Here is a 25,788-nt window from a genome sequence, read left to right as displayed (position 1 = left end):
TTATAAATGATATGATTAGTAAACATCCACACCCCCAAACGTTACCGCAAGTAGATTTCTGATCTGTGGGAAATAATATGGTTTACCTGACGGAATACATTGTTGTGACCTATAATCAGGATTTCAATATTGATAAAATAATTGTCCCTATTATTTTAGCTACAATGTAGCCCTACATGTTGGTCACTCTGTCTTTGTGCTTTTTTAAAATTTAGTACAGCTGCAAAATAATGCACCGAGAAACAGAAGGAAGTCGTGAGTGATAGCATTTTGATAAGTAAGGTGAGAAACGCTGATCATCGTCTTCGCCAATATGTGACGCAACAGTCATGTATTTATATTTATTGTTTTCTGCATGTAAAACTATAATTATTATGGGTTTTGTGTTGATATTTTTGGGTGTTTGATTTAAATTACTTCTGATGGGAAACTTGTACATATCGTTTTTTGGAACGGATTACTAATAAAAACCAAGTTACTACTTTATTAGACAGCAGGTAGTCGGTACTACAGGTACTACTCGGCAGCGAGCTAGAAAGCTCACTTCACACAATATTCTCACCACATTTTCCCTCTTAATCTTTGTTGAGAATGATTCTTCCTTTGGAATATGGGTTAAAAAGCCAAAGCACAAACAAGTCTTGTCAAGTTCACTTACTTTCTGAAATTAGTGATGCTCACCGAAACGAGGTCATGCGAGATCCAAATTCAAACGCACTATTTTCGGTCACAGACCTTGATTCTTATTTATCCTTGGAAAAAGTAAGCCCCCAATCGCATGAATCTGGGGGTGTTTACTTTAGAGGTTCCACTGTAGATGTGATGAACTTTAACTTCACTATGTACTTCTAATGTGTGCCCCATTTGTGTGCACATTTTTAAAGACGTTTTGGCAAAAAGGAAGGAGGCGCCGCTGCGTGGAATATGAAATGGAAGTCATTCCTGAGAGAATCACTGCAGTAGATTCACTGGTGGAGTTGAGGGGGGGGAAAGGTTGTGAATGTGCTGTCTTCTATGTGACTGTTTGCACTGCTAACTGAGTGAACTGTATACTGTACATGCATAATACATCTGCTTGTCTAAAATCAATGGAATAAAACTGAAGCTGTACTAACTGAGCAGTTTGAAGTGTCTTTGGGCGTTGTCAGTCTCACTGTGTACAAGTGGCACCAGGAGCATTCAGCAGCAGTGTTTACATCATTGATTGATGGATTTTGGTGTTGTTAGTCACATTGGTACGGTGCATCCGGGAAGCATTCACAACACTTCACTTTTTCCACATTTTGTTATGTAACAGCTTTATTCCAAAATGTTGGGGTTTTTTTTAGAGTTAGCAGATTTATTCATACCGGTAATTCAAAACTAAAAAATCACATGTACTTAAGTATTGACTTTTGCCAGCAATTACAGCCTCAAGTCTTGGTACACCTATCTTTGGGCAGTTGCGGCCATTTCTCTTTGCAGCACATCTCAAGCTCCATCAGGTTGGATGACATGCGTTGGTTTTCATCCAGGATGTCTCTGTACATTGCTGCACTCATCTTTCCCTTTATCCTGACTAATCTCCCAGTTTGTGCCACTAAAAAACACCCCCATAGCATGATGCTGGCACCACCATGCTTCACTGTAGGGATGGTATTGGCCTGGTGACGAGCAGTGCTTGGTTTCCTCCAAACATGATACCTGGCATTCATGCCAAAGAGTTCAATCTTTGTCTCATCAGACCAGAGAATTTTGTTTTTCATGGTCTGAGAGTCTTTCAGGTGCACGTTTTACTGAGAAATGGCCTTCGTCATGCCACTATACCATACAGGCCTTATTGGTGGATTGCTGCAGAGATGGTTGTCCTTCTGCAAGGTTTTCCTCTCTCCAAAGAGGAATGCTGTGGCTCTGACAGAGTGACTGTCGAGTTCTTGGTCACCTCTCTGACTAGACTAAGATGAATGCAGCAATGTACAGAGACATCCTGAATGACAACCAACACTTCCCATCCAACTTGATGGAGCTTGAGAGGTGCTGCAAAGAGGAATGAACAAAGACGAACAAGCAAAACTGCCCAAAGATAGGCCAAAAACTTGGCATGGTATTCAAAAAGACTTGAAGCTGTAATTGCTGCTAAAGGTGCATCAACATAGTATTGAGCAAAGGTTGTGAGTATTTACGTACTTGTGATTTTTTTTAAAAATAAAATAAATAAAAAAATAAATAAAAAATATATATAAACAACATATATATATATATATATATATATATATATATATATATATATATATATATATATATATATATGTATACTGTCATTATGGGGTATTGTGTGTAGAATTTTGAGGACAAAAATGAATTTATTCCATATAACACAATGTGGAAAAAGTCAAGCACTGTAAATACTTTCCGGGTGCACTGTAGATGTATAATAACACAATGTGAATTAGGTCAGTTGTAGTGTAAATGCAGTCTCAGAAGAACAGCACGTCAGGTAAAGGATGTGGATAGATTAAAATATCGGCCATGCATTCATGGAAGTTGAAATCATAAAGGATGATGTTGCTAGGTAGATAAATGATGTAAATCAAAGTACATTCATGGCCTTGCATTGGAATGGATGCACTCTCGATTACGGCAACATTACCAAGCATCTTTCTTCCCTGAGACTGACTGGCCTTGAGGAGAAAATGTGTCGTTCCCTTTAAGAGGAGAACAAGGGGGGCAGCCCACTAAATGTCCAAACCCCCCATGGCCAGCTGGTGGCGCTAATAAGGAAGGTTCACTTCCATAAAACGCTGTCATTAGCATAATCACACACATGTACCCTGCCCTAACAACTAAATACGCCTTTTAAATGTGGCCCACTGTTTTCCTGTTACTCACCATGCTGCCCATATTTGGTATGTCTCGAAATCGGTCCAAGGTTTGAAATTTCTGATTCAGTTCCTGGAACAGCTCCATGTGTCTTTTCCTCGTGTGCATGACTTTCTGCAATGGCAAGGGTTTTTGCTTTGGTATTGACAGCCAATAATGGAAATGCATCTTGTCTCCACCCACTCGCACTGTGATCAATGTGTTGGTGTCAAGGTAGTTTACTCATGGGCCAGCGTCTGCATATACTTTATACGTACAGGAACTGACAAAATAAAGGAAACGTTAACTATTTCATTGGACATGGCAAGAGCATCTGCATTTAACTTAATTCTTTTGTGACAAATTGCCTCATTTAACATTTTGTTGGCGTAGGAGAAATCCTTATAATCCAATCTTGGCGCAGGGCTTCTATTTAAAGAGTTGGTGTGTGACTATTTGAACGCAAAAAGCTCCTCATGCCAGAACAGCTGCCAGAAGCTTTGATTGTACGTTTCCTTTACTTTGAAAGGGTACTATATATTACTATATGCAGTAAAACCTGATTTGGCAATGCGACTGAATGCGGGAAAACCTGCCAAAAGTGGGTGGGAATTAGCATGCCAGGACAAGTAGTTGAAATCAGATATGGAATGTGCAAATGCCTTTTAAAGCATATCATTTCCAAATTAACATAAAGCCGATGGATGGATGACATGGAGGACAAAATGTAGATGAGAACGTTCGCCCTGTTTGTCTGTGGACAGCCTTGATTTTACCTCAACTACACAATAAATCTTGTTGGGTCAAGGCTGTAACTCCAATAAGCTTAAGAGGCACAACAAGTACGAGTAAATCAAATGACAAACACAAGGATGGCTTTGCTCCGTAGATTGAAAAAATAAGACGGATGCATGTCTAGAGGGAAGAAACGTGTTTTGACATACCTCAAAGTCCAGATCAGAATAGCGTGATTTTCGTCTCTGTAAAAAATAAACCAAGTACATGAGAGTTTGAAGCTTTTTATACTGTAAAGTGACACACACTGGCCACAACATTAGGGACACCTCAACTCAAAGATTCCTTCAATAACAAATACTGTATATGACAGTAACTATACATTATACTGAGGTCTCATGCCTAATGTTGTGTCTCTGTAGCTGCATTATGTACCTCTAAGGAGCTCATAGATATCGTGGAGCCTGTCTCACTCCTGGAGAGGCCCGCACTCTCCTCCATCTCAGCGAGGAAGTTCTTGACGGCCGTACGCGGTTCGAAGGGCAGGTTCTGCATCTGATCTGGGGCGCTGGGGTACTGCTGCTCCAGGTTCACATTCATGTGGTCCATGCCCGATGGGCTGATGTTGAAGTCGGGACTCATCTTGTAATGCATCAGCCTCTCGTGCTGCAGCGCATCCATGGTGATGTTCATCTTGGCGTCGTCCTTTAAATGTGCGGGCAGAGTGGCCGACCCGGAAACCACCGCACGGGGCATGACGATGTAGTCCGTCTCCATCATCTGGCTCTGTTGTGGGTGGCCCTCCATATCGTGGCCCCCCATGTTCTGGTCACTCTGGCGCATGGCGTCGTCGGTGCACAGATACACAGCGCGCCGCAACTCGGCGTTGCTGTCGGCAAGCGACTGCTCCTTCAGATCGCCCACTCCCATAGACATGTGCAGCCCCGAAGGCTGCTGGATTATGACTTTGGAGATGATGTTGCCAGGCAGCGTGGAGTAGTTGAGGCCTTCAGGAGCCTTCTCGTCCTCCTCGTCATTGAGGGAAATGCGGGAGAGGGTGCCTGTGATTGTGGCGGCACGACACGAGCCCATGTCTTTGTGGAGGGCTATGAGGAAAGTATCAAACCAGTTATTATCTAAATTATATTAACATTATCAAAAGAATAGGAGACCTTCAATGAATTTGTAAATAGTGTATTGTTTTCTAAGCTGAAGCAGACACAGATGCAAAAATTAAATTAGGTTTTACAATAGAAAAAAAGTGCCTCCCCTCCAAAGAAGCCCTTTTTCTTTCAGTTTTTTTCAACAAATGACAGAGATTTATGTTTCTGTTCCAAATAAAAGAGATTTCAAAGTCTGACAAGAGCACTTACACACTGCATACATTTGCCAAGGCATTTTTCAACTGTGAAATGTCTAACACTAAAATAATCAAAATTAAGACTTTATGCTGGAAGATAGATGTATGTATCCATCCATCCATCCATTTTCTACACCCTGGACAAGTCGCCACCTCATCGCAGGGCCAACACAGATAGTATGTTATCACGAATAGCTGCCATCGGTATAATCTATGTTAAAGAACATTTGTTTAATTTTTAGACATAAAAATGTTACTTATTTAAACAGAAAGTTGCACACAAACAGAGCTACACTGATGCAAACAATAACATCATTAATTTCAAATATTCAATAATTGAATGCCCATGAACATCCTTAAAGCCTGTTAAGTACATTATCATCAACCTTTATACCTGAGGTGACAGCACCAAGTGTGACTTTTGCTCTAATAATAATTGTAAAACACTGTTAGCATAAAGGAGAGGGCTGTTTTACTACCGTCTGTGGCTGCTCATTAGTTATTCATGCCACCTGACTGTTCTTGCCTTTTCGTGTCAGCTAGGTCCATTTTAGTCCGACAAGGTTGAGGAATGTTGACCAAAAGACCTTCTGAGAACTGAATGAATTTGAGCTTTAGATATGCGTTTGTCCTAATCTTTAGGAAGATAACAAAACGTAAAGTATATTCTTGTCTGCGCCTTAAAACAACTAAAGGTGGAAGTAGTGAATGGGGGGAATAAGGAAAACATTACATTTCCATTCATATGATTCAGTTTTTATAAATAACATTCTCCAAAGGCAACACCAGCTTTTTGAAGGTGGCAAATATATTTATAGAAATCCTGATGACAAAATCCCACACAAAAACATTGCAGTCTCTTATTAACTTAAAATCAACATACAAAAGAAGTAGCCAACAGCCTTTTTCATACTGTTTTGTTCTCAGATTAAAGTCGGGTGCTTCGGTAACTGTGAAAAAAGTCCTGTGGGGATTGTTGGTTGTTATGTAACTGGGGCTATTTTTACTTGTGTAACCTCATTTTTGTGTTTTAATAGATGCGAGGCGAGGATATTGTTGGTAAGAAAACATGCTTCTTACCTGATCTGCAGGCGATGTCCACGTCCTTCTCAAAGTCAGTCTGCAAGTACATCACGGTCACATGATCAGAAAGACGTATAATGTACTTTATAAATATAAGACACACCTCCTGGTATGATAAGAATTAAACCAATAAACATATGTTGTATTGAGCCTAGGGCTGGGCGATATGGCCTTTTATTAATATCTCGATATTTTTAGGCCATGTCACGATACACAATATATATCTCAATATTTTGCCTTAGCCTTGAATTAACACTTGATGCATATAATCACACCAGTATGATGATTCTATGTGTCTACATTAAAACATTCTTGTTCATACTGCATTAATGTATGCTAATTTTAAACTTTCATGCAGAGAGGGAAACCACAACTAAGTAAATTTACCAAAACTGTATTTATTAAACAGTTATTAAGCAGTGGCCCAAACATTCATGTCATTTCCAAAACAGAAAGTGCAAGATTGTCAGAGACATTTTAAAACAAGCTATTAGCGCACTTTTGTGCATGATGTCACTAAGATGACATTATAAAAAAACACTAAATTAAAGTGCACTTTTTGTACAGAACGCCACTACAATAGTTTAAAACAAATAAAGTGCACTTTTGTGCATAATGTCACACCAGATATTTCAATAAATGTCAAATAAAAATGAGCTGCATAATAGGAAATCAAATAGTGTATGTCTTTCGCTATGTGGTAGGTTACTGCGGACGTCATCTTCTTCTGTTGTTGACTATTTTTTTCATACGGTGTTGATCTGGAAAAGGTTGCTTGGGCATTTTGTTGGTGTGGCACCGAACGGAGATGTTGACATGCGGAGTTTCAAGCACTCTTCATTCTCGAGCGGGTGACTTTACAAGTCACTTTTCAAGTCATGCTACAAATTAGCTTTTGCCGCATACTTGTTCGACATCTTCCCGCATGAAGCCAAACCACCCCTAGACGATGGACCCTGTGCTGTTTTTCTTGGGAATTAATTCTTCCTTCATTTGTTACCAGATTCACACTTTCTTTCTCTCGTATTACCACCCGCACCACTTCGTTAGCACCACAGCTAACGTTACCATTCCGCTACCTCTCTGCTCCGCGAGAGCGCGTGACATTTCACGCGCGACAGTATGTGACGTATGTAAGAAGGTGCGCTTGTTTTATGTCTCTGTGAGAAGGAGAGACAAGAAAGAGTGAGGAGATCCTGTAGTGTAATGCCCGCAGCTAAAAGCAACTGCCTGAGAACGTATACTCGTATATCACGATAGAGTCGTTTTCTATATCGCACAGAGACAAACCCGCGATATATCGAGTATATTCGATATATCGCCCAGCCCTAATTGAGCCATACTTTTAATACAGATTTCCAAATATAATGTGTAGATGTACCTATTTAAGTGGCCAAGTGGTGCATATCAATGCATGATGATGCAGCAATGGGAAGCATTTTGCACCTGCTGCAAATGACGGTTTTGAACGGAGAGAGCCAGACACCATTTTGCTTTTGTAAAGACTATTTCCCTCAGAGGGGTATTAGAATACTAATGGCAGATCATTTCTCCATCATGCCAATGGCATAGTTGCTGCTAGATGAAGAGACTGGCATCCCAATTTCAGAGGTCGGGCCGAGAGCAGTGCTCCATTATCCCCGCAGGAGAAATGAGAGAGATGCGTGCCTGGCAGGGTGGGGCTGGTAATTTCAATCAAACCAAAATAGAGGGTTGAGCTTTGGGTCTAAGAGGAGCACTAATGTCATGTAGCGTCTATTCTAAGATAATTATTAGCCACTGCAAAACAACGCAGTGCTATATGGAGGCAAATTTAGTGGAATTGCTGTGGTAGACCATTTCATTTCATCTTGTTTGGGATGCAGGTGAAACTTTGACTTTAAAACAATTTCTGGCCAAATGGAAATGGAAATATAAATAAGTTAACCACTAAACTAGGCATAAAAGCATCATAACATACAGAACCCAACTGCTTTCAATACATGCTAACGATTTCATAAAAAAGAGGGAATTGCAAGAGGGAATTGCACTTACCATAATCTGAGCATGGCCATTAGGGAAGCCTCCTGTTGCATCACCACTAATTGGATCTTGGCAGTTTCTGAGTCGACATCTGAAAGCATCTTGTACCTGAAAACAGGCATATTTGCACTGTCTGAGTTAAATTCTTGCAAATGATCAATATATCTCTTTGCAGATATTCATAAATGATTACAAAACATGCAGTAGGTGCTCTACCTCTCGTCGCAGTATACAGTGTACCATCACTATGACAAATCCCTGCAGTGAGTCAAAGACTGCAAAGAGGATCTGAAAGAGGATAGAACGCTTGTCCGTCATGGCGAGCACTGCGGACATCCAGGTCAAGGCCAGTAGAGGTAGGACGACGCAAGAACTCCATAGGGACGCCCTGTGAGAAGGCATACAGGATGTATCGAGCAAATATTGCATATAACTGCTTTGTGCTGTTTATAATATAAGGGCCATTACATACATAAACAAGTTTTTTTTATTTAACGTCTGCTGTGATGTGATTTATAGAGAGAACAGCAGTTGCCATGGCAGTGGCTCCACATTAGCGTGGTGGACCTGCTGTATATGCAGCATTGTCTTATTGATTCACAAGTCACTTACATCGCATTGCTAGCTGTAGTCGCTGACAAAGCAGTCGTTGATACGACACCACATTTGGCGCACTTGAGAGTTAATCCCGTGTGAGGCTCACTCATCTGTCTGTGGGACAGAAGAGACAACGGCGTGACCAACGATGTTAACAGCCACTCACTCTGCATCGTTAAATATTAGTAACGCCACATGCAGCCAGCTTGTGGGCGTAGTAGTTTCATCTTGAACTTATTCTGCCAAAGAAATGTGTATTCTTGCCACTCCCAAGAGAGAGTTGACCTCGTTATGTATATGTTTTCCTGTAGACAATTTAAATGAGCTCTGAATATAAACGTATATTAAAGCAGGTGTAAATAGATATTTATAACTTTTTGCTCCCAGACTCCCCCTATAGTTGTAAAGTGTAATTTTCGTACAAGCAACTGTCATCCAGATCAAGATCAGAAGTCATGTAGATAGATGGAAATAGCAAATAAAACCTTTGTTGTAGACATCTGAATATCCAAATAACATAACTTGAAGCTTAATGAAATGCAGAAAAACAAGTTCAGAAGAAAGCAGGACAAGAAAATGTATATTAATGTAATAATATATATAAAAAATAACTGATAATTATTTTCCCCAATTCATTGATCAAAGAAATGTAGTTGAATGCCCATCTCTACTAATAACAGGTAATCTCCTGAAATGAACACACAATCATTCAAATGTGCTGTAATTACAACATTATTAGGACACATCAATGCTTAAAATCATGCAACACGTTCATCATAAATAGGAAAGAAGAAAATGGAGGTACTAACAAGGACGTGCTGTCATACCCTGCACGATGCTTCATCTTCTTGTCCAGTATACCATCTCTGGACACTAATTTATTAAACACCAAGATACCGATCACCATGTTAACCTGAAAGTGAAAGGAACAGATTTTCAATAAATCCGACCAACGATTATTCCAAAATAACTGTTAAATGTATGGTATGCCGACATGACATTACAATTAGCAGAAATGATTGATGTCATTGTCACATTTTTACCCCCATCTCGATCTCGTGTGTGTTCACTGAGCTTTGACCTCCAGATTTTGTTTTTTTCTAGCTCATATCTGTCGCATTTTAGCCGGCGGATGAGCCATACCGTGCACACTCAGTCTGGCACGGCAGCCTTAGGAAAAGATCTGCCTAATAAGACACACTTCTTCCTCTGAAAGGCACCTTCGACCAGCGTTAGCGGCAACTCCACTGACAGAAAACGGGAGCAGCAGTGTACAATACTGAGTTTAATGCAGAGGCATTACTCTCACAAAAACTGAGGGCCTGATGTACTAAGATCCAAACACCACACGCTAAACACTGTAAAAAACTGCGTGTACTGTTAGTGGGCGTGTTGCGTGTGCTATACAGGGCTTTCACTACAGACACACTCAATTATTTGCTGCACATCCATGTTAACATGCTCCTCCTTCTTGTCAAGTTTTTATGGCCATTTTAGAAGCAGTCCTGTGGTGCATCTACTTTGGAAAACACTTTAAAATGTTGCTCATGGGAGAGGCTGCGACACTAACTGCGAATGTGAAGAAGATTATGCAAGAAAATGCATATTGGAAGAAGTCTTTTGTCCACATAGGAGATATGTTATTAATATATCTTCTATATGAAAAACCAAACATCATTAAATAAACTAATCGATTGAATTTGTTTTAATCAGCCCCCTAGTCATCCAGTAGCTGTAAAATTACAAAATGATATTGCTGAATAGACAATATTATGGAAGTGTTATTGTAGCAAGATTATTTGCAAACGTGTATCTTAATCTGAGCCTGTGTAATCCAATTTGTGTGCGTGTGTACCAATTTGTATGTATGTATATCAATCTTGACTGTTTGATTTGATTTTTATTAAGGATCCCCATTAGCTGGTTGCCTCAACAACCCACTAGTCTTCCTGGGGTCCACAATTCAATACAATTCCAAGTAAAAGCATATAATTATAACTACACAATACAGAAAAAAAAAAAAAAAGCATCATCACTGTATGTATTCAGATCTGCGTACATATGTTTTAAATATGCGTATGTGTGTTTTAAAGTTGTCTGTCTGTCCCTAATCAGAAAGAGCCCTCGAAAGGCTGTCTACTTACACGAGACTTTTGCGACACTTCTGCCGTGTAAGATTTGAGCGAACGTATCCAAATGCTTGAGCATGTAATACAACTTTATGAACGCGCTTTCAGAAGTGCATTCGTGTAATACAATCTGCGTGTGCGTATCTATGATGTGTTTGAAGCAGGAACCCTCTATTGGCTGTCTTTTTTACACGTGACTTTTGCGATACTTCTGCCTTGTACGATTCAGAAGTGCATTTGTGTAATACAATCTGCGTGTGTGTATCTGAGGTGTCCCTACATTTAACCAACCACGGAAGACACCATGCAAATTTAAACCAATCAGAAAAAACGTACCGCTGAGGTGCGTGAAAGAGAGACGCCAAGATCCGCCTTACGTTGTTTCTGATTTGTTTAAATTGCGTAGTGTGTTCCGTGATGGTTAAATGTAGGCACACCTCAGATATGCACACGCAGATTGTATTACACGCACGCACTTCTGATTACACACTCACGAATCTGGATGCGCTCGTTTAATCGTACACGGCATAAGAGTCGCAAAAATCACGATTAAAAACGACAGCCAATCAGGGTTCCTGCTTTTCGCAGATCATATATAGGTACAGGCAGATTTTATTACACGCATGTGCTTCTGAATGTGCGCTCACACGTTGTATTAGATGCTCACGGATCTGGATGCACGCGCACAAATCTTACACTGTAGAGGTGTGGCAAAAGTCACGTGAAGTAGACAGCCTATGGAGGGTTCTTTATGATTAGGGACAGACAGACAATTTGAAACATACATATGCTGATATAAAACACACGTACGTGGATCTGAATACACACACTCGGATTGATATACAGACACTCAAATTAGTACACACACACGTGAATTGGATTACATGTGCACCGATTGAGTGCAAATACTTTTTCTACAATAATACTTCAATACAATATGTCTGATATTTCTATTTTTGACAGTCCATATATGTTGACAAACATGTGCACTGCTGCTACGCAGATGCCTCCCTTTTTACAGCTGTGTAACTGTGTCAGTTTGCACATACATTTTAGACGTGCTAAATAAAGACACAAAATAGTTCTCGTAGTTGAGTTTTACTCATGATAAATCACACTGCCTGTGTTAAATATTTATATTTGCATTTTGTCCTCTCAGTATTGCTTGGATTCAAAATGACGTCACGTTCGGACCACGTTCAGGTCATTGAATACGAGTGGTGGTCAAGCCAGCATCTGTTCTCAATGGGTACAAGGCACCATTTATTCTTTCTCAAAGAAAAATGCCCTATGCTTGCATTGTTTTCGGCTGTACGAACCGTTTAAATCGCGAAAAGGATAAACAATTCTTCAGAGTTCCTCGAGAGGTAATCAAGAATGGCGGAATAATGCAAGATTTTATGAAAAAAGGCGAGAAAAGTACCACGCACTCCAGTCCAAGGGAGCAGAGACGAAGAATGCACGAGTTTGCAGTGACCAATATGTAAAATGTTTGTTTGATATACTTTTAACATTTAGTGTTTCCCATTTATTTTGATATTATTTTTTATTTTTCAAAACACATTTTTGCTATGAGTGTTTCAAAGAGCATCAACTCAGCAAGTCTAAACTAGAAAAATCAAATGTGAGCAAAACGTAAAAGAGTTAAGCTTTTACCAAAAGCAACGATCATAAAGGAAGCTTTCCGCACATACACATTGTTTAGATCTATACGGTAGTTATATTTTGATAAGACGGAAAAAAACACGCTACTCGCAAGTGGCCCATGCAACAGCAGGGGCAGGCAACTAACATGACAGGAGACGTGAAGTTAAATCTCGAAATGAAACCTTACCAAAGCAAAAACGATGCATATTTATCCAGGAGAGTCTTGATACCAATGACCTTGACACAGCCACATACAAATAAGTTGTAGACCTCCATGCTTTTCAAAGTTTTCATCTGTTTTGTCGTATAGAATGATGTCTGGAGCACACGATAGTTCGCTATGTTTGTGAACTCCACCGATGAATAATCTTTTATCACTCGACAAATCTCGTCTTTCTGTGTCGGCCCTGCGATGAGGTGGCGACTTGTCCAGGGTGTAACCCGCCTACCGCCCGAATGCAGCTGAGATAGGCTCCAGCACCCCCCGCGACCCCGAACGGGACAAGCGGTAGTAAATGGATGGATGGATGGATCACTCGACAAATCTTTTTTTTTTTTTTTTTTTTTTTTTTTTTTTTTTAAGTACAGGGATCTGTTTCATTGCATTGTTAGATTTGTTGCTCATATCTGCTTTGTGATGGACAATATAGACCTCTTGTGTACTCAGATAGTGCGTGCGCTGCTTGCTGTACAACAGCCATCTTAGCCTAGTTTATCACCACTGGTTTTCACATCCGAGAAGAAATCACTTGTCGTAATACAAGCAATTGTGGACGTTGTGATAATCAGCATATATTCTGCATATTAATGAAGACTGACAGGCTAAATGAATTGTGCTTCTTATTCTGCTCACTAAATAGACGCTGTCCACAGGTTTAGTAGATCAGCTTTGCGGGTACTATCATGTTTGTACGTGTTTTCGTAAACGTAAACATTTAGTAGATCAGGCCCTTAATGAGGGCCTAAAATGGGACAAATCAGGAAGGTTTATATTGATGAAAAGCTTTATAAACTTGAGGATACTATTTCTTACACTTCAAAGTTGGTACAGTCCCACCTGAACACTTTTTACACAGCATTGTATAATGCCTCATTCAGATTTTTTGCTAAATCAAGTCTTTTTATGTCGTTGTTTACATTACCAAAAAATATGCGACTTCTATCTACAAAGCCCGTTTTCATATGAGTTGGAAAATTGTGTTAGATGTAAATATAAACGGAATACAATGATTTGCAATGATTTCAACCCATATTCAATTGAATGCACTACAAAGACAAGATATTTGATGTTCAAACTCATAAACGTTTTTTTGTTTTTTTTTACAAATAATAATTAACTTAGAATTTCATGGCTGCAACACGTGCCAAAGTAGTTGGGAAAGGGCATGTTCACCACTGTGTTACATGGCCTTTCCTTTTAACTACACTCAGTAAACGTTTGGGAACTGAGGAGACACATTTTTCAAGTTTCTCAGGTGGAATTATTTCCCATTCTTGCTTGATGTACAGCTTAAGTTGTTCAACAGTCCGGGGGTCTCCGTTGTGGTATTTTAGGCTTCATAATGCGCCACACATTCCAGACAGGTCTGGACTACAGGCAGGCCAGTCTAGTACCCGCACTCTTTTACTATGAAGCCACATTGATGTAACACGTGGCTTGACATTGTCTTGCTGAATAAGCAGGGGCGTCCAAGGTAACGTTGCTTGGATGGCAACATATGTTGCTCCAAAACCTGTATGTACCTTTCAGCATTAATGGCGCCTTCACAGATGTGTAAGTTACCCATGTCTTGGGCACTAATACACCCCCATACCATCACAGATGCTGGCTTTTCAACTTTGCGCCTATAACAATCCGGATGGTTCTTTTCCTCTTTGGTCCGGAGGACACGACGTCCACAGTTTCCAAAAACAATTTGAAATGTGGACTCGTCAGACCACAGAACACTTTTCCACTTTGTATCAGTCCATCTTAGATGAGCTCAGGCCCAGCGAAGCCGACGGCGTTTCTGGGTGTTGTTGATAAACGGTTTTCGCCTTGCATAGGAAAGTTTTAACTTGCACTTACAGATGTAGCGACCAACTGTAGTTACTGACAGTGGGTTTCTGAAGTGTTCCTGAGCCCATGTGGTGATATCCTTTACACACTGATGTCGCTTGTTGATGCAGTACAGCCTGAGGGATCGAAGGTCACGGGCTTAGCTGATTACGTGCAGTGATTTCTCCAGATTCTCTGAACCCTTTGATGATATTACGGACCGTAGATGGTGAAATCCCTAAATTCCTTGCAATAACTGGTTGAGAAAGGTTTTTCTTAAACTGTTCAACAATTTGCTCACGCATTTGTTGACAAAGTGGTGACCCTCGCCCCATCCTTGTTTGTGAATGACTGAGCATTTCATGGAATCTACTTTTATACCCAATCATGGCACCCACCTGTTCCCAATTTGCTTGTTCACCTGTGGGATGTTCCAAATAAGTGTTTGATGAGCATTCCTCAACTTTATCAGTATTTATTGCCACCTTTCCCAACTTCTTTGTCACATGGTGCTGGCATCAAATTCTAAAGTTAATGATTATTTGCAAAAAAAAAAAAAAGTTTATCAGTTTGAACATCAAATATGTTGTCTTTGTAGCATATTCAACTGAATATGGGTTGAAAATGATTTGCAAATCATTGTATTCCATTTATATTTACATCTAACACAATCTCCCAACTCATATGGAAACAGGGTTTGTATGTCTAACGAACGGAATGCATCTGTGAACTGACACCCATGTGCACAAAACATGATGTCACATGTGGGGCCCTGTGTTTACCAAAGTAAATACGGTCCCCATTCCCCTGATCATGTGGGTGCCAGTCCTGGCACATTTATGTACATTTCAAGGAGTCAAATGTGAGATTAAGGAAGAGGGCATTCATTTTAGCCAGGGTACTTTGTAGAGCAGCGAGGATTTTGTTACGTCTATACCAAGGAGTGTGTTGGTGAGGCGGCAGAGCAATGGGACATTGACTTAAGTCCTCCATAATCACTTCTAAAACATCATCGTTTATGCCCCTTAATCCACCATTTACTTCCACGCCTATTTGTTTTAACAGACAATTGTTGCGTCACCTTTAGATAACCTATAGGTCGAATGAACGGGACCTGAAGCTTCAGACTGCGGCTGCATCAGAAGCATATCTTATTTATATCCACATACAAAAGAGACCTGGGTTGGATTAGAAAATAAATCGGAATTGTACTGTTCACTTTAACATAAAGCAATCAGACACATGTCACATATTGGCAAAAAAAATGGAATTGTTTGAACATAGCCCTAGACATGTTGTATAATCAATTTGATTGTTACTCCTGTCACTTAATAATAACTGCCACCTTCCATAACAGAAATAAACAGAAGAAAGAACGAGAAATAATCCACACAGTCAAAGCCCACAGTTCCATTGCTCATGCAGAATCCCATGTGTAATATGGAGATGTGTCATAATTAATTATATCCTTCCTTTCACCAAATATTAAATATAATGGTTAAAAGACCTCGAGAGGGACAAGCGGGAGAATATGGATGGATAGATGAGTTAGAAGACTTTTCTAGAAGTCTTCTAACTATTTTCTGGCTGCTATCTTTTCCACAAGATAGTTTCCAGTTCAGAGTAAAAAATATGCAATAGTATGAACTAAATGCCTAATGGGGTGCCTATACTTGCAATTTTGACCTCCACCTCAAATGCTTTGTTTCTGTGCTATTTGAGCTCCATTACAATTGCTTAAATGTTGATGGCATGCCAATTTCTCACATCTCCCCTGTAGTCAAGAATCGGATCTAATAGTTGAAACTTACAAGCACAACAGCAGCTGCGGGTCCAACAAAGGCATACAGGAGCCCCCCTTCCAAAGACAGCCAACAGCTGCAGAGAAAGGAGACAGCACAGTTCACTTGCAGCCATTAACATCTGAGTTAATGGCACACACAATAACATAAGCTTGTGTTTTCCGTAATTGTCAGGGGAGCAGGCGCCATATGCTGTAACTCTACTTGCACATTTTCACACACTAAAGAGATTCTAAGCAGTGTTCATTCCCTCAGTATCAAGCTGAGATACAACTCACAAGAAATTGGGGTCTTGCTGAGCAATCTCTAAATCTGATCGGGTTCGTGGTACTGTCTTTATGGCCCTATTTAAGATAAGTGAGCCACTGCGGCGACACTTAATCATTACTTTTAAGTGTCCCAATAGATGTACTGCATGTCCACTGAATATCAAAGCGTTTAAAAAAGATAAACTTACTATAAGGGTGTCCCATAGCCTTTTGTTTTGGTGAATCCCATCGATACAGCAACCACTAAAGCCGGTAAACCTTGAAGAGAATACAATCAATAATTAGTCAATCGCTTTTATGTTATTGGCAAAAATGGAAAGTTTTGTTGTCAGAATTGTGCAGTGAAAAAGTTTACTACATACCAAACAATAACTTACACAATAAAATATGTGTATCTGAATTTGTCAACAGTGCACCATTAAAGCTGAAGAAAAAATCAGAATCTATTGCTATTTCAATGATAAAAGTCTAGGCAGCACTACAGTAAAAACGCTTTATCACAGTACAGTAAAAAATATATATATATAAAATCCAATGCTCTCGCATGATGGGCTCAGTTCTTACAACTGTGTGCTCAGAATATTAATGTTCTGGAAAGCGCATGCAGGTGCTATTGATGTAATCAGCTTCCTAGAGTCAGGAGGCGCATGCAGCCCCCGTGGTCATCCACAATCACTCTCTGCAGTACTGAAGAGGTAAAGTGTACACATGGGTGTCATAAATCACCGCCTGCGTAGATTCACAATATTTCACATAGGGGGAATTAAGAGACAACGAGTTACATTTGGCGTGCATCCTTTTTTCTAATCAATTTTGAATTTAGAATATAGAAGGTTATGCAAACAAACTGGATTTCAATCAATCTAAAATGTTGGGTAATCGGTCTTCCTTAACATCCGATGATGTACAATGGCATCTTTCTTATGAATCTATGTGAATAGGAGCGACTCTCAGGAAGCAGTGGCTGTGCAATGACTAAGAGAGCCATGTTTGTTGCTAGGTAACAAGAAGAATGAACGTGGGCTCTTTCAAAAACAAACTGATTGTTTTTTTCTTTTAAAAAAAGAGACATTTTTGCTCATCTGAGAAAAGGAACTCTTTGGGCTACGTTCAAAGAATTATTTATCAAGTTGTTAACGTTGGATTTTGCCTCGGCAATACAAAATCACAATGTCAAACTGTAATCAGACTTTACAAAGCTTTTCTATTTAAAGTGTTTTAACACAACGTACCTCATAAAATCTATACATAGAGACTTGTAATAAACGCTAGTGCACTCATACACTTTGCCTGCAGCAGCACTGCAACCTGCTGCAACACCCTGGCCCCTCCCACCCACCAGATAGTTCAAGGCTGGCCGTATACCCAAGGTAGTTAAGAGTAACAATCAGGCCTCGTCAGAGACATAAAATCACAAAAAATATTGCATTGTATGTTGGAGAGGTTTAAAAAAATCTGCTGTTTACTTACCCCAACCAAGACAGAGAAAACGCTTGCGGATGAGCCGAGTTCGAACCTTTCCTGTCACTGCCATGTACGACTGCCAAGCCTCTGTGAGAACCCAGCAGAACGATGCCAAGAAGAAGAAGTGCAGAAGGGCTGTAGTCATAATGCAGACACCCTAATCACACAAGACAGAAAAGGCAGGTGGTAAATTTATGAATAATGTTCTGTAGGCTCGGTTTGAAATATAAATATTCCCTGAAAACAAGAGGTGCTGCATTTTCACTCAAATATCAGTTGTCTGCGCAGTATCAGAGGCTACATTGCCCCTTAAGATCAGAGCAGGGGCTGGTGGACACAGCATGCTACAGCATCACATTCCTCTGCATTGACCCTCATTAGTATGCCCTGGATCCCACCTGCAGGCATGTGAGCCAAGGTCAACTGCTGTAACCAGATGCACAAAACCAAAGAAACCAAAACATTTCCTAAATGATAAAGGAAGCCTGCTGGAGGCAGCAGATAGCATTTAAGCCCAATAATAAAACGGTCTTTTGCAGCTTCATTAGCTGTTACCTCTTTGTTCCACAGAAAAACAATGCTGAAGGGGGATTGTTTAGGAAAGGATTAGAAATAAAGAGGTATCATTCAGTGTCTCGTCAAGGCAAACACATCTGAGTGAGGAGACGTCGCGCTTTTTGTCCCGAGTCTCAGGCAATGTAGTTGAGTCTTGGGTCAACACTGACATATACCATCCCATCCCAGGGCGTCCACACTTTGTGACTTCCACCCCGTAAGTCTCCGTTGAGAGAACCGCACTAAATCCATCCCCTGTTGTGCTCACAAGGTTCAAACGAGAGAATAATCCGTATTACCTCATACCTAACAAGAGGGTAGGTATTTGCTTAAACCCACAGGGGACATTAGACACATAAATGTGGAATGAAATACGACAAGACACTTTTGGTAGAGTAGAGTCTTTCATTGTAAAGGATGTTATGCTAAAACAATACAAAATCTTGAGAATATGTTTATTATTATAGTTGTCGTTTACAGTCACCTGCATTACACCGTTAACCTAATGGTGCAGTACAATGCAACCGCAATAACATTTTTTTTTTTTTTTAACTACCGTAATGTCTGGACTATAAGCAGATACTTTTTACCTATGCTTTAATCCCTGCATTTTATAAAACGGTGTGGCTAATTTGTGGATATTTCTTTGCTCACGGTTAAAATGCAAATAGTTTTCATAAAACACAGGCAACGACATTATTGTTTGTGCTATGGCACCATCTTTTAGGCTAGTTTGCTCACTGCAGGTGCTGCGGGGTGAATGTCTACAATCTTAATATTTCCTTCTGTTTAGTGCTTTGAACCAGAAGTACAAGTGCCATTCCATTATCCATGGTGTTTTTACTCTTATGGATTCTTCATTCATCACTCCAAGTATCGTTTGTAAGTTTCACAATATTACTAAAACTATTGATAATTATTAAACAGTCCCATGTGTGATGTCTGTAGGAGTGTTTTCATGCATATTTGTACGTGCCATCGTAATGTAGTCAAGCTAGCGTTATTAGTATTAGCTAATATGCTAACACGTTAACGAATGTCTGTGTTAGTATTAGTATCTTACAATGGCATTATTTTTGTATTGTTTCAGTTTCACAAATTCCTCAGTAAATTCACAAAAACGTCACTGTGGAGTTAAGTCTGTTTAGCTGATTGGAGAGCTAGCTTCCACATGACGATGACTTCCGTTTTGTTTGATGAACCATTTTACTGCCGTGTTGCAGGTACCGTTTGGAGACGATTAAGGTATATAAATAAACATTTACAAAATATTTCTGTGTAAAGAACTCAATTTACTACATATATATCTGCGGCTTATTTTATACTTTTTTTTTATATCAACAGAAATATTAACAATATGTTGTGTCTACTAAAAGAGCAAGTGTACTTAATGGAATGTCCATTGACTCATACAAATCAGGAGGACGGTAAATGAAAACATCGTGAGCAATGGGTGTACCGTATTGCACTATATGCTCCTAATGCTCATCTGCATTATACTTGGTTTACTGATGATGACTATATCATTCAGCCTCATTAGTGTGTGAAGATAGAACCTCAACATTGAGCAAGTTAGACAGGGATGTTATGAAAAGCATGTTATGAAAGCACCGGGCGGCTGTAGGCAGTTATACAAAAAAAAACGAGGTTGAAACCGGGAGTTCACACTGGCCTTTAGAAAAGCAAATGTCGGGATATGTGAAGCTCACTGTGTTGGTATCCATGGAAACAAAGGAAGTGAGCAAGGCCTACATTAAAACATTGCAGAAGTGATAGACACTAAGATAGGGTTGAGAGATGTGGGGATCAGTTCAAGATGGTTAAACAATAGCATATTTAGGCCATTTGAATAATCTTATTTATGCCTAAATGCAGTATATAGGATAATAAACTTAATTTACACATTCTGAAAAGCTAATGTGTAGTCTTAAGGCTACATGGGGCGGCATGGCGTAGTGGGTAGAGCAACCGTGCCAGAAACCTGAGGGTTGCAGGTTCGCTCCCCGCCTCTTACCATCCAAAAATTGCTGCCGTTGTGTCCTTGGGCGGGACACTTCACCCTTTGCCCCCGGTGCCACTCACACCGGTGAATTGAATGATGAATGATAGGTGGTGGTCGGAGGGGCCGTTGGCGCAAATTGCAGCCACGCTTCCGTCAGTCTACCCCAGGGCAGCTGTGGCTATGAAAGTAGCTTACCACCACCAAGTGTGAATGATTGATGGGTTCTACATGTAAAGCGACTTTGGGTACTTAGAAAAGCGCTATATAAATTCCAGGTATTATTATTATTATTATTATTAAGGATTGGCAACATTGAGCACACAAAAAAGGTACTTCAATAGTACATACACACTCGTGAGGCAAATCATACTCCTGAAGCATTAGAAATTGACTCTAATTGGATTAAAGTCATGTTGACTTAGCTGTTACACTAAATCCCTCAGAGCACTGAGCAGTTTTATTTGCCAATCACTGGATTGTTTCCTTATTTCCCTACTTACAGATTACAGGAGTAGAGCCACTTGCAGGAGAACAAAGAGAACATGCACAACTGACAGTAACGTTTTTTAGACTTTCACCGCAAACAACAACAATCAACATATTACCGACATGTTCTTACAGTGTAATAAAATAAGTTATTTCGAAAACATGTGAGGTAGAAATGATGCCTACATCAGTGTATGGATGGTAAAAGCACTGTTTTGTCAGAAGGGGCTATAGCACCACACAACATATTTATCATCAATTTTGCAAGGCTGCTTGCTTTGCTCGACTACATCTTAATTTATCTTACTGTAAAATTTAATGTAATTCAAAACGTATTAAATTGCAGCCAGTCAGAAAAGTCTTGGACCAAACAGTGTATCTTCAATAGATTGAGGCTGGCTCTAAGGGTGTGTCTTTGACAGTTAACAATGGCGCAGTAGCAGCAATTTTATCAGAACTGGACACAATGTATTCATTTAAGTAAGAGCAGAGAACAATAAATATTATTTACAGTTCAGTAATCCTTTGTTTATTACATGTAATTGATTCCGGGCCTGACTGTGGTATATACATTTTTGCAAAATATTCTTATTTATAAATCAAATTTGTTCTTGGTAAAAGCATCAAAAAACAGTTCATGACCTTTTAAAGGGGTCATATTATGATTGTTTTTTTGCATTTAAAACACTTCCTTGTGGTCTACATAACATGTAGACCGCGCTGCCCACACTTGGAATTTACTGATTCTAAAATGTGTTAGTTCAAGGAGTACATTCCAACTGCATACAATGTACATTAATGGTGACAAACAGTGTCCATATCTCTGCAGACCTCTGCTGAACAACCAATACCACAGTGTTAGTCAAGAAGGCCCAGCGGCGGCTACACATCCTAAGGGTGCTCATGAAGGTACGACTAGACACCCAGCTGCTGGTGACCTTCTACCGTTCGAAAATTGAGAGCTTGCTGACTTACGCAGTAACGGTGTGACACTCCAGCTGCACGGAGGCTGACAGCAAGAGACTTTAGAGGGTGGCAAAAACTGCACAAAAAAATCATCAACTGCCCTCTGCCCTCCTTGACTGCCATATACAACTCATGTTGTCTCAGCAAGGCCAGAAACATCTCAAAGGACACCACCCACCATGGCTCCCATCCTTTTAACCTGTTGCCCTCTGGTAAGCGCTTCAGGTTCATACAAGCTTAAAAAAAACAAAAAACAGGACAAGGACAGCTTCTTCCCCAAAGCTGTCACTATACTCAATGCACATTTGCACTAATGGAAACTGTTTAATTGCACTGATCTTTGAGACTCAAACTCCCTCTTCTCTGGTTACCTGTCTCTGCTTTTATACTGTTATATACTTTGTATTTATACTTTTACTTGTGCTATATATATGTGTGCACATAAGGAGCTGCTCTCCGAATCTCATTATACTGTGTATAATGGCAATAAAGACTTTATTTTCTATCATATTATATTCTATACAACTGTTTTGAGTGAGGCTGTCATAATGTTAAATAAAACATGATCACAATATGTTTCTATTGATGTGGTCCTAAAAGGGAGAGAAAAGGTTGGCACACAGGGGGCCTTTTGACTTTCACCCACTTATTGTTGAATACATTTTTACTCATTACAGTTTGACAATTTTACATCATTTCTAACTCTGACACTTTAATATCTGAAAATCCCAACAGCACCCGTGTGTGTCTTCTACAAAGCATGATGAACACCAAGAGAGGACAAAGCAAAACGCAGACAGGCAAAGGTGTCTCACTGACTGCTGCCCCCGGAGGACACCTCCACAGCTCACAGAGGAATTTTCTATTAGACGATATGCAACTCTGAATCCACAAACAATGGAGCCAATTACTGTATATGCACTCCTTTCCAAAGTTAGAGCAACAACAAGTGCAGCAGTGTCTTGAAGCACGGCAATTAAACCCACACTAGGGCTATGCTTTCTCCTTTCGCCGGCCTACCAGTCTAACATGAGGTCTGATCAAACGCGTGCAGTATTTCTCAAATATTATTACAACAAGAAAAAACAAAAGCAAGAATATATTTGTTGCCCTTCATGTTTTCTCTTTGACATCAAGAATGTAGACTGACAAGAACAATCCCGCCCACCAACGAGATTGAGCCTAAAATAACTTTTTGGGGTTCTTGGTACGCAATTAAGGGCACATTTACACAAGAATGGTGTAGTAAAAATCAGAATCAGTGCATGTTTGCAAGGTTCAGCGTAGAAACAACAATTCTTAGAATGACTATATTCTGCTGCAAAAATGACTAAAGACACTTTAAATTACATGCCTGAAAGTATGGTAAATTTGAGTAATGTGTCTCCACTGATCACTTTCAATACAGTATACTTCACGGGAGAAGCATTATCAATGTCATTATTTTCAGCAGTAGCCTGCAATAGCAAGAAACCTCCTGTTTTTGACTACAAGGAATACATTGCACATGTACACAGACAAATGTGTCGTTTAGTGTCACACTTTCAGCAGACCTGTGTTTCAAAGTTTGAGTAAGACACCAAGCCAAGCCAGCCAGCAATTACACTTACAGTAATATACGTACTCCACTAGTCATTATAGGTCATTTGTACCGTGCTGGACTTGGGTGCAATAACCCTGCCTCTGATGGCCGTTGCCTTCCTGCGCTCACACTAAGTATTCCAGTCACAGCCCATTTTTCTTCCCACATTACTTTTAGAATGCCATTTTACTGCAATTACTCTAATTATTTCGAGGCTTATTTAGAGGTCGCCATCAAAAATAATTTGGTCAGCGCTATTGACGTAAATCTCTCCAAAAGGAAGCCATGTTGAACAAAGCAGAATCCTATTCAGCATGCCTGTGGATTAAAAAACCTGAAGTTTTTATGAGGCACATACTGTACCCAATTAAAGGGGTTCATTCACTGTGCATATTTTTTGATAAATTGTGGTTGTAATCAAGATGCCTGGAGCCTTGATTGAATCAGACAAGGCTTCAAATCAACTCAGTTTTTAAAATCCCCCACGGCTTGAGTCTGCTCATTTATCATCCTGGCCACCACAGTGCACCAGATGAATGTGGATCAGCCAGGATACCACCACGTGTTGATTTAGGTTTTGACATATAAATCAGGCTAAAACTGTTCTTTACCTTGCTTTTAAATTGCATCCTCTTCTACCTTCAGACATAGGTCATAGCAAAACACATTTTAGATCATTCCTTTTTCCTGCATTCATTTATTATCTCTAATGTAATTTAAGTGAGCATAACTACATTAATAAAGAGGGAGCGCTTTTGATTTATGAGCAGTGTCTGGTTCAAACCTCCAGCAAGGCCATCTGCTCCCTGATAAGATGTACCTTCACATAAAGGACACGTAACCCCAACATTTTAATGAGTTCCCCCAAAAATAAAGATGTGGATTGTTAAGGAAGGGGAAGGAGAATCAGGGTATTGCTAGCAAAAAAGAGTAAAAGTATAACTTCAATGCTGCAACATAATCACATCTGCATAACCTGACAATATGTCAGTGTGTAGGGCTGCCAAATGACTAAGGAGGGCATCTGTGTGGGTAGATTGTAAATCACAACAACTGTTTGCCAAACAATCTTTTACATTTTACAAGCCACTAACAGAAGCTGTAGAGCTGGTGCATATTTATTAGGAGCAGTGGTTGTCATTTTGAGTCCTGCTGACTTCGACAGCAACTTCCACCCTGCATGAAGCAAAACATCTCTAGCCACTCACTTAAACAAAGCACAAGTACAAACACTTCTCTGATAGTCCAGCTCAACTTTGAAGTTGGTTGTCACTGTCACAAGATCCTCTTTCAACTGCTTCATTAGTCTTTTGAGTGGCACATCATGTTCCCTGGTGTGTGTGACATATGCTAAAAAGCTCAGTGACAAACTATTGAAGAACTGTTCATTTAAACCAGGGGTGTCAAACTCAAAAACAGAGTGGGCCAAAATTTAAAAGTGAACAAAGCCGCGGGCCAAGGTTGAACAAATTAACCTTTTAATAGGGACCCAAACACGTTTTGCATTGAATATTGAACAAGCAAGGCTTATATAACTGAATCAAGTTTCAAATAATAATAATAATAATAATAATTAAAAAATATCAATGGCATATCAAATACAATTTAAATAAAAATGTAATGCTTCTTTTCTATTTGCAGCCTTCTGAGGTAAATATCAACATTAACTTTTTCCACAGGCTAATAAATTTGAAAATAAAATAACAATGAATAAACCAACCATTCAGGACTTTAAACTGCTCAGTTTGCAACACACTGATCTAATCTGATGTGCCCAAGTCAGATACCTGCCATATTTTCTTGGATGCTAGTTCATTAATGTCAGGGCTCAGGCTTTGAGCTGAAGCAACCCTCATTATCGAACGAAGGTGTTCATCAGTCATTATATCTCGTAGTCCACCCGGACCACAGTCTTGGGGGCGTGCTTTAAAGGCACTGCGTTTATCGTCCTCCACGAGCTGTCGTCACGTCTGCTTTTCATCCATTCCAACAACGTGCCAGCCCGATCACAAAATATGTGACCCCCCCTCCGTGCGTCGATTGGGGCGGGCGGGGTTGGGGGGCGGGGTTTGGAGGTAGCGGGGGTGTATATTGCAGCCCGGAAGAGTTAGGGCTGCATGGGATTCTGGGTATTTGTTTTGTTGTGTTTATGTTGTGTTACTGTGCGGATGTTCTCCCGAAATATGTTTGTCATTCTTGTTTGGTGTGGATTC

At 39.9% G+C, this 25,788-nt stretch overlaps 1 protein-coding gene across 10 annotated transcripts in view; it reads right to left on the bottom strand.

Moving 5' to 3' along the window:
* The window catches only part of adgrb3 (adhesion G protein-coupled receptor B3), a 355,792-nt gene that overhangs the window by 4,942 nt on the left and 325,062 nt on the right, over nucleotides 1–25,788 (bottom strand). For 6 of the 10 annotated variants that reach the window (XM_061958771.1, XM_061958779.1, XM_061958788.2 and 3 more), the window contains 11 exons: nucleotides 17,991–18,141; nucleotides 16,709–16,778; nucleotides 16,261–16,327; nucleotides 9,445–9,548; nucleotides 8,651–8,749; nucleotides 8,255–8,426; nucleotides 8,051–8,146; nucleotides 6,014–6,053; nucleotides 4,009–4,679; nucleotides 3,783–3,818; nucleotides 2,869–2,973 (listed from right to left, as the gene is read on the bottom strand). In XM_061958771.1, the coding sequence (XP_061814755.1) occupies nucleotides 2,869–2,973; nucleotides 3,783–3,818; nucleotides 4,009–4,679; nucleotides 6,014–6,053; nucleotides 8,051–8,146; nucleotides 8,255–8,426; nucleotides 8,651–8,749; nucleotides 9,445–9,548; nucleotides 16,261–16,327; nucleotides 16,709–16,778; nucleotides 17,991–18,141 (1,611 nt within the window). The remainder of the gene's footprint in view (nucleotides 1–2,868; nucleotides 2,974–3,782; nucleotides 3,819–4,008; nucleotides 4,680–6,013; nucleotides 6,054–8,050; nucleotides 8,147–8,254; nucleotides 8,427–8,650; nucleotides 8,750–9,444; nucleotides 9,549–16,260; nucleotides 16,328–16,708; nucleotides 16,779–17,990; nucleotides 18,142–25,788) is intronic. The other 4 variants (XM_061958796.1, XM_061958801.1, XM_061958821.1 and 1 more) reach the window with 3 other exon arrangements.

The sequence above is a fragment of the Nerophis lumbriciformis genome, linkage group LG02, assembly GCF_033978685.3.
Source record: "Nerophis lumbriciformis linkage group LG02, RoL_Nlum_v2.1, whole genome shotgun sequence".
Classification (NCBI taxonomy): domain Eukaryota; kingdom Metazoa; phylum Chordata; class Actinopteri; order Syngnathiformes; family Syngnathidae; genus Nerophis; species Nerophis lumbriciformis.
Note: the sequence above shows the minus strand (reverse complement) of the source record. Positions and strands in the feature narration are given on the sequence as shown.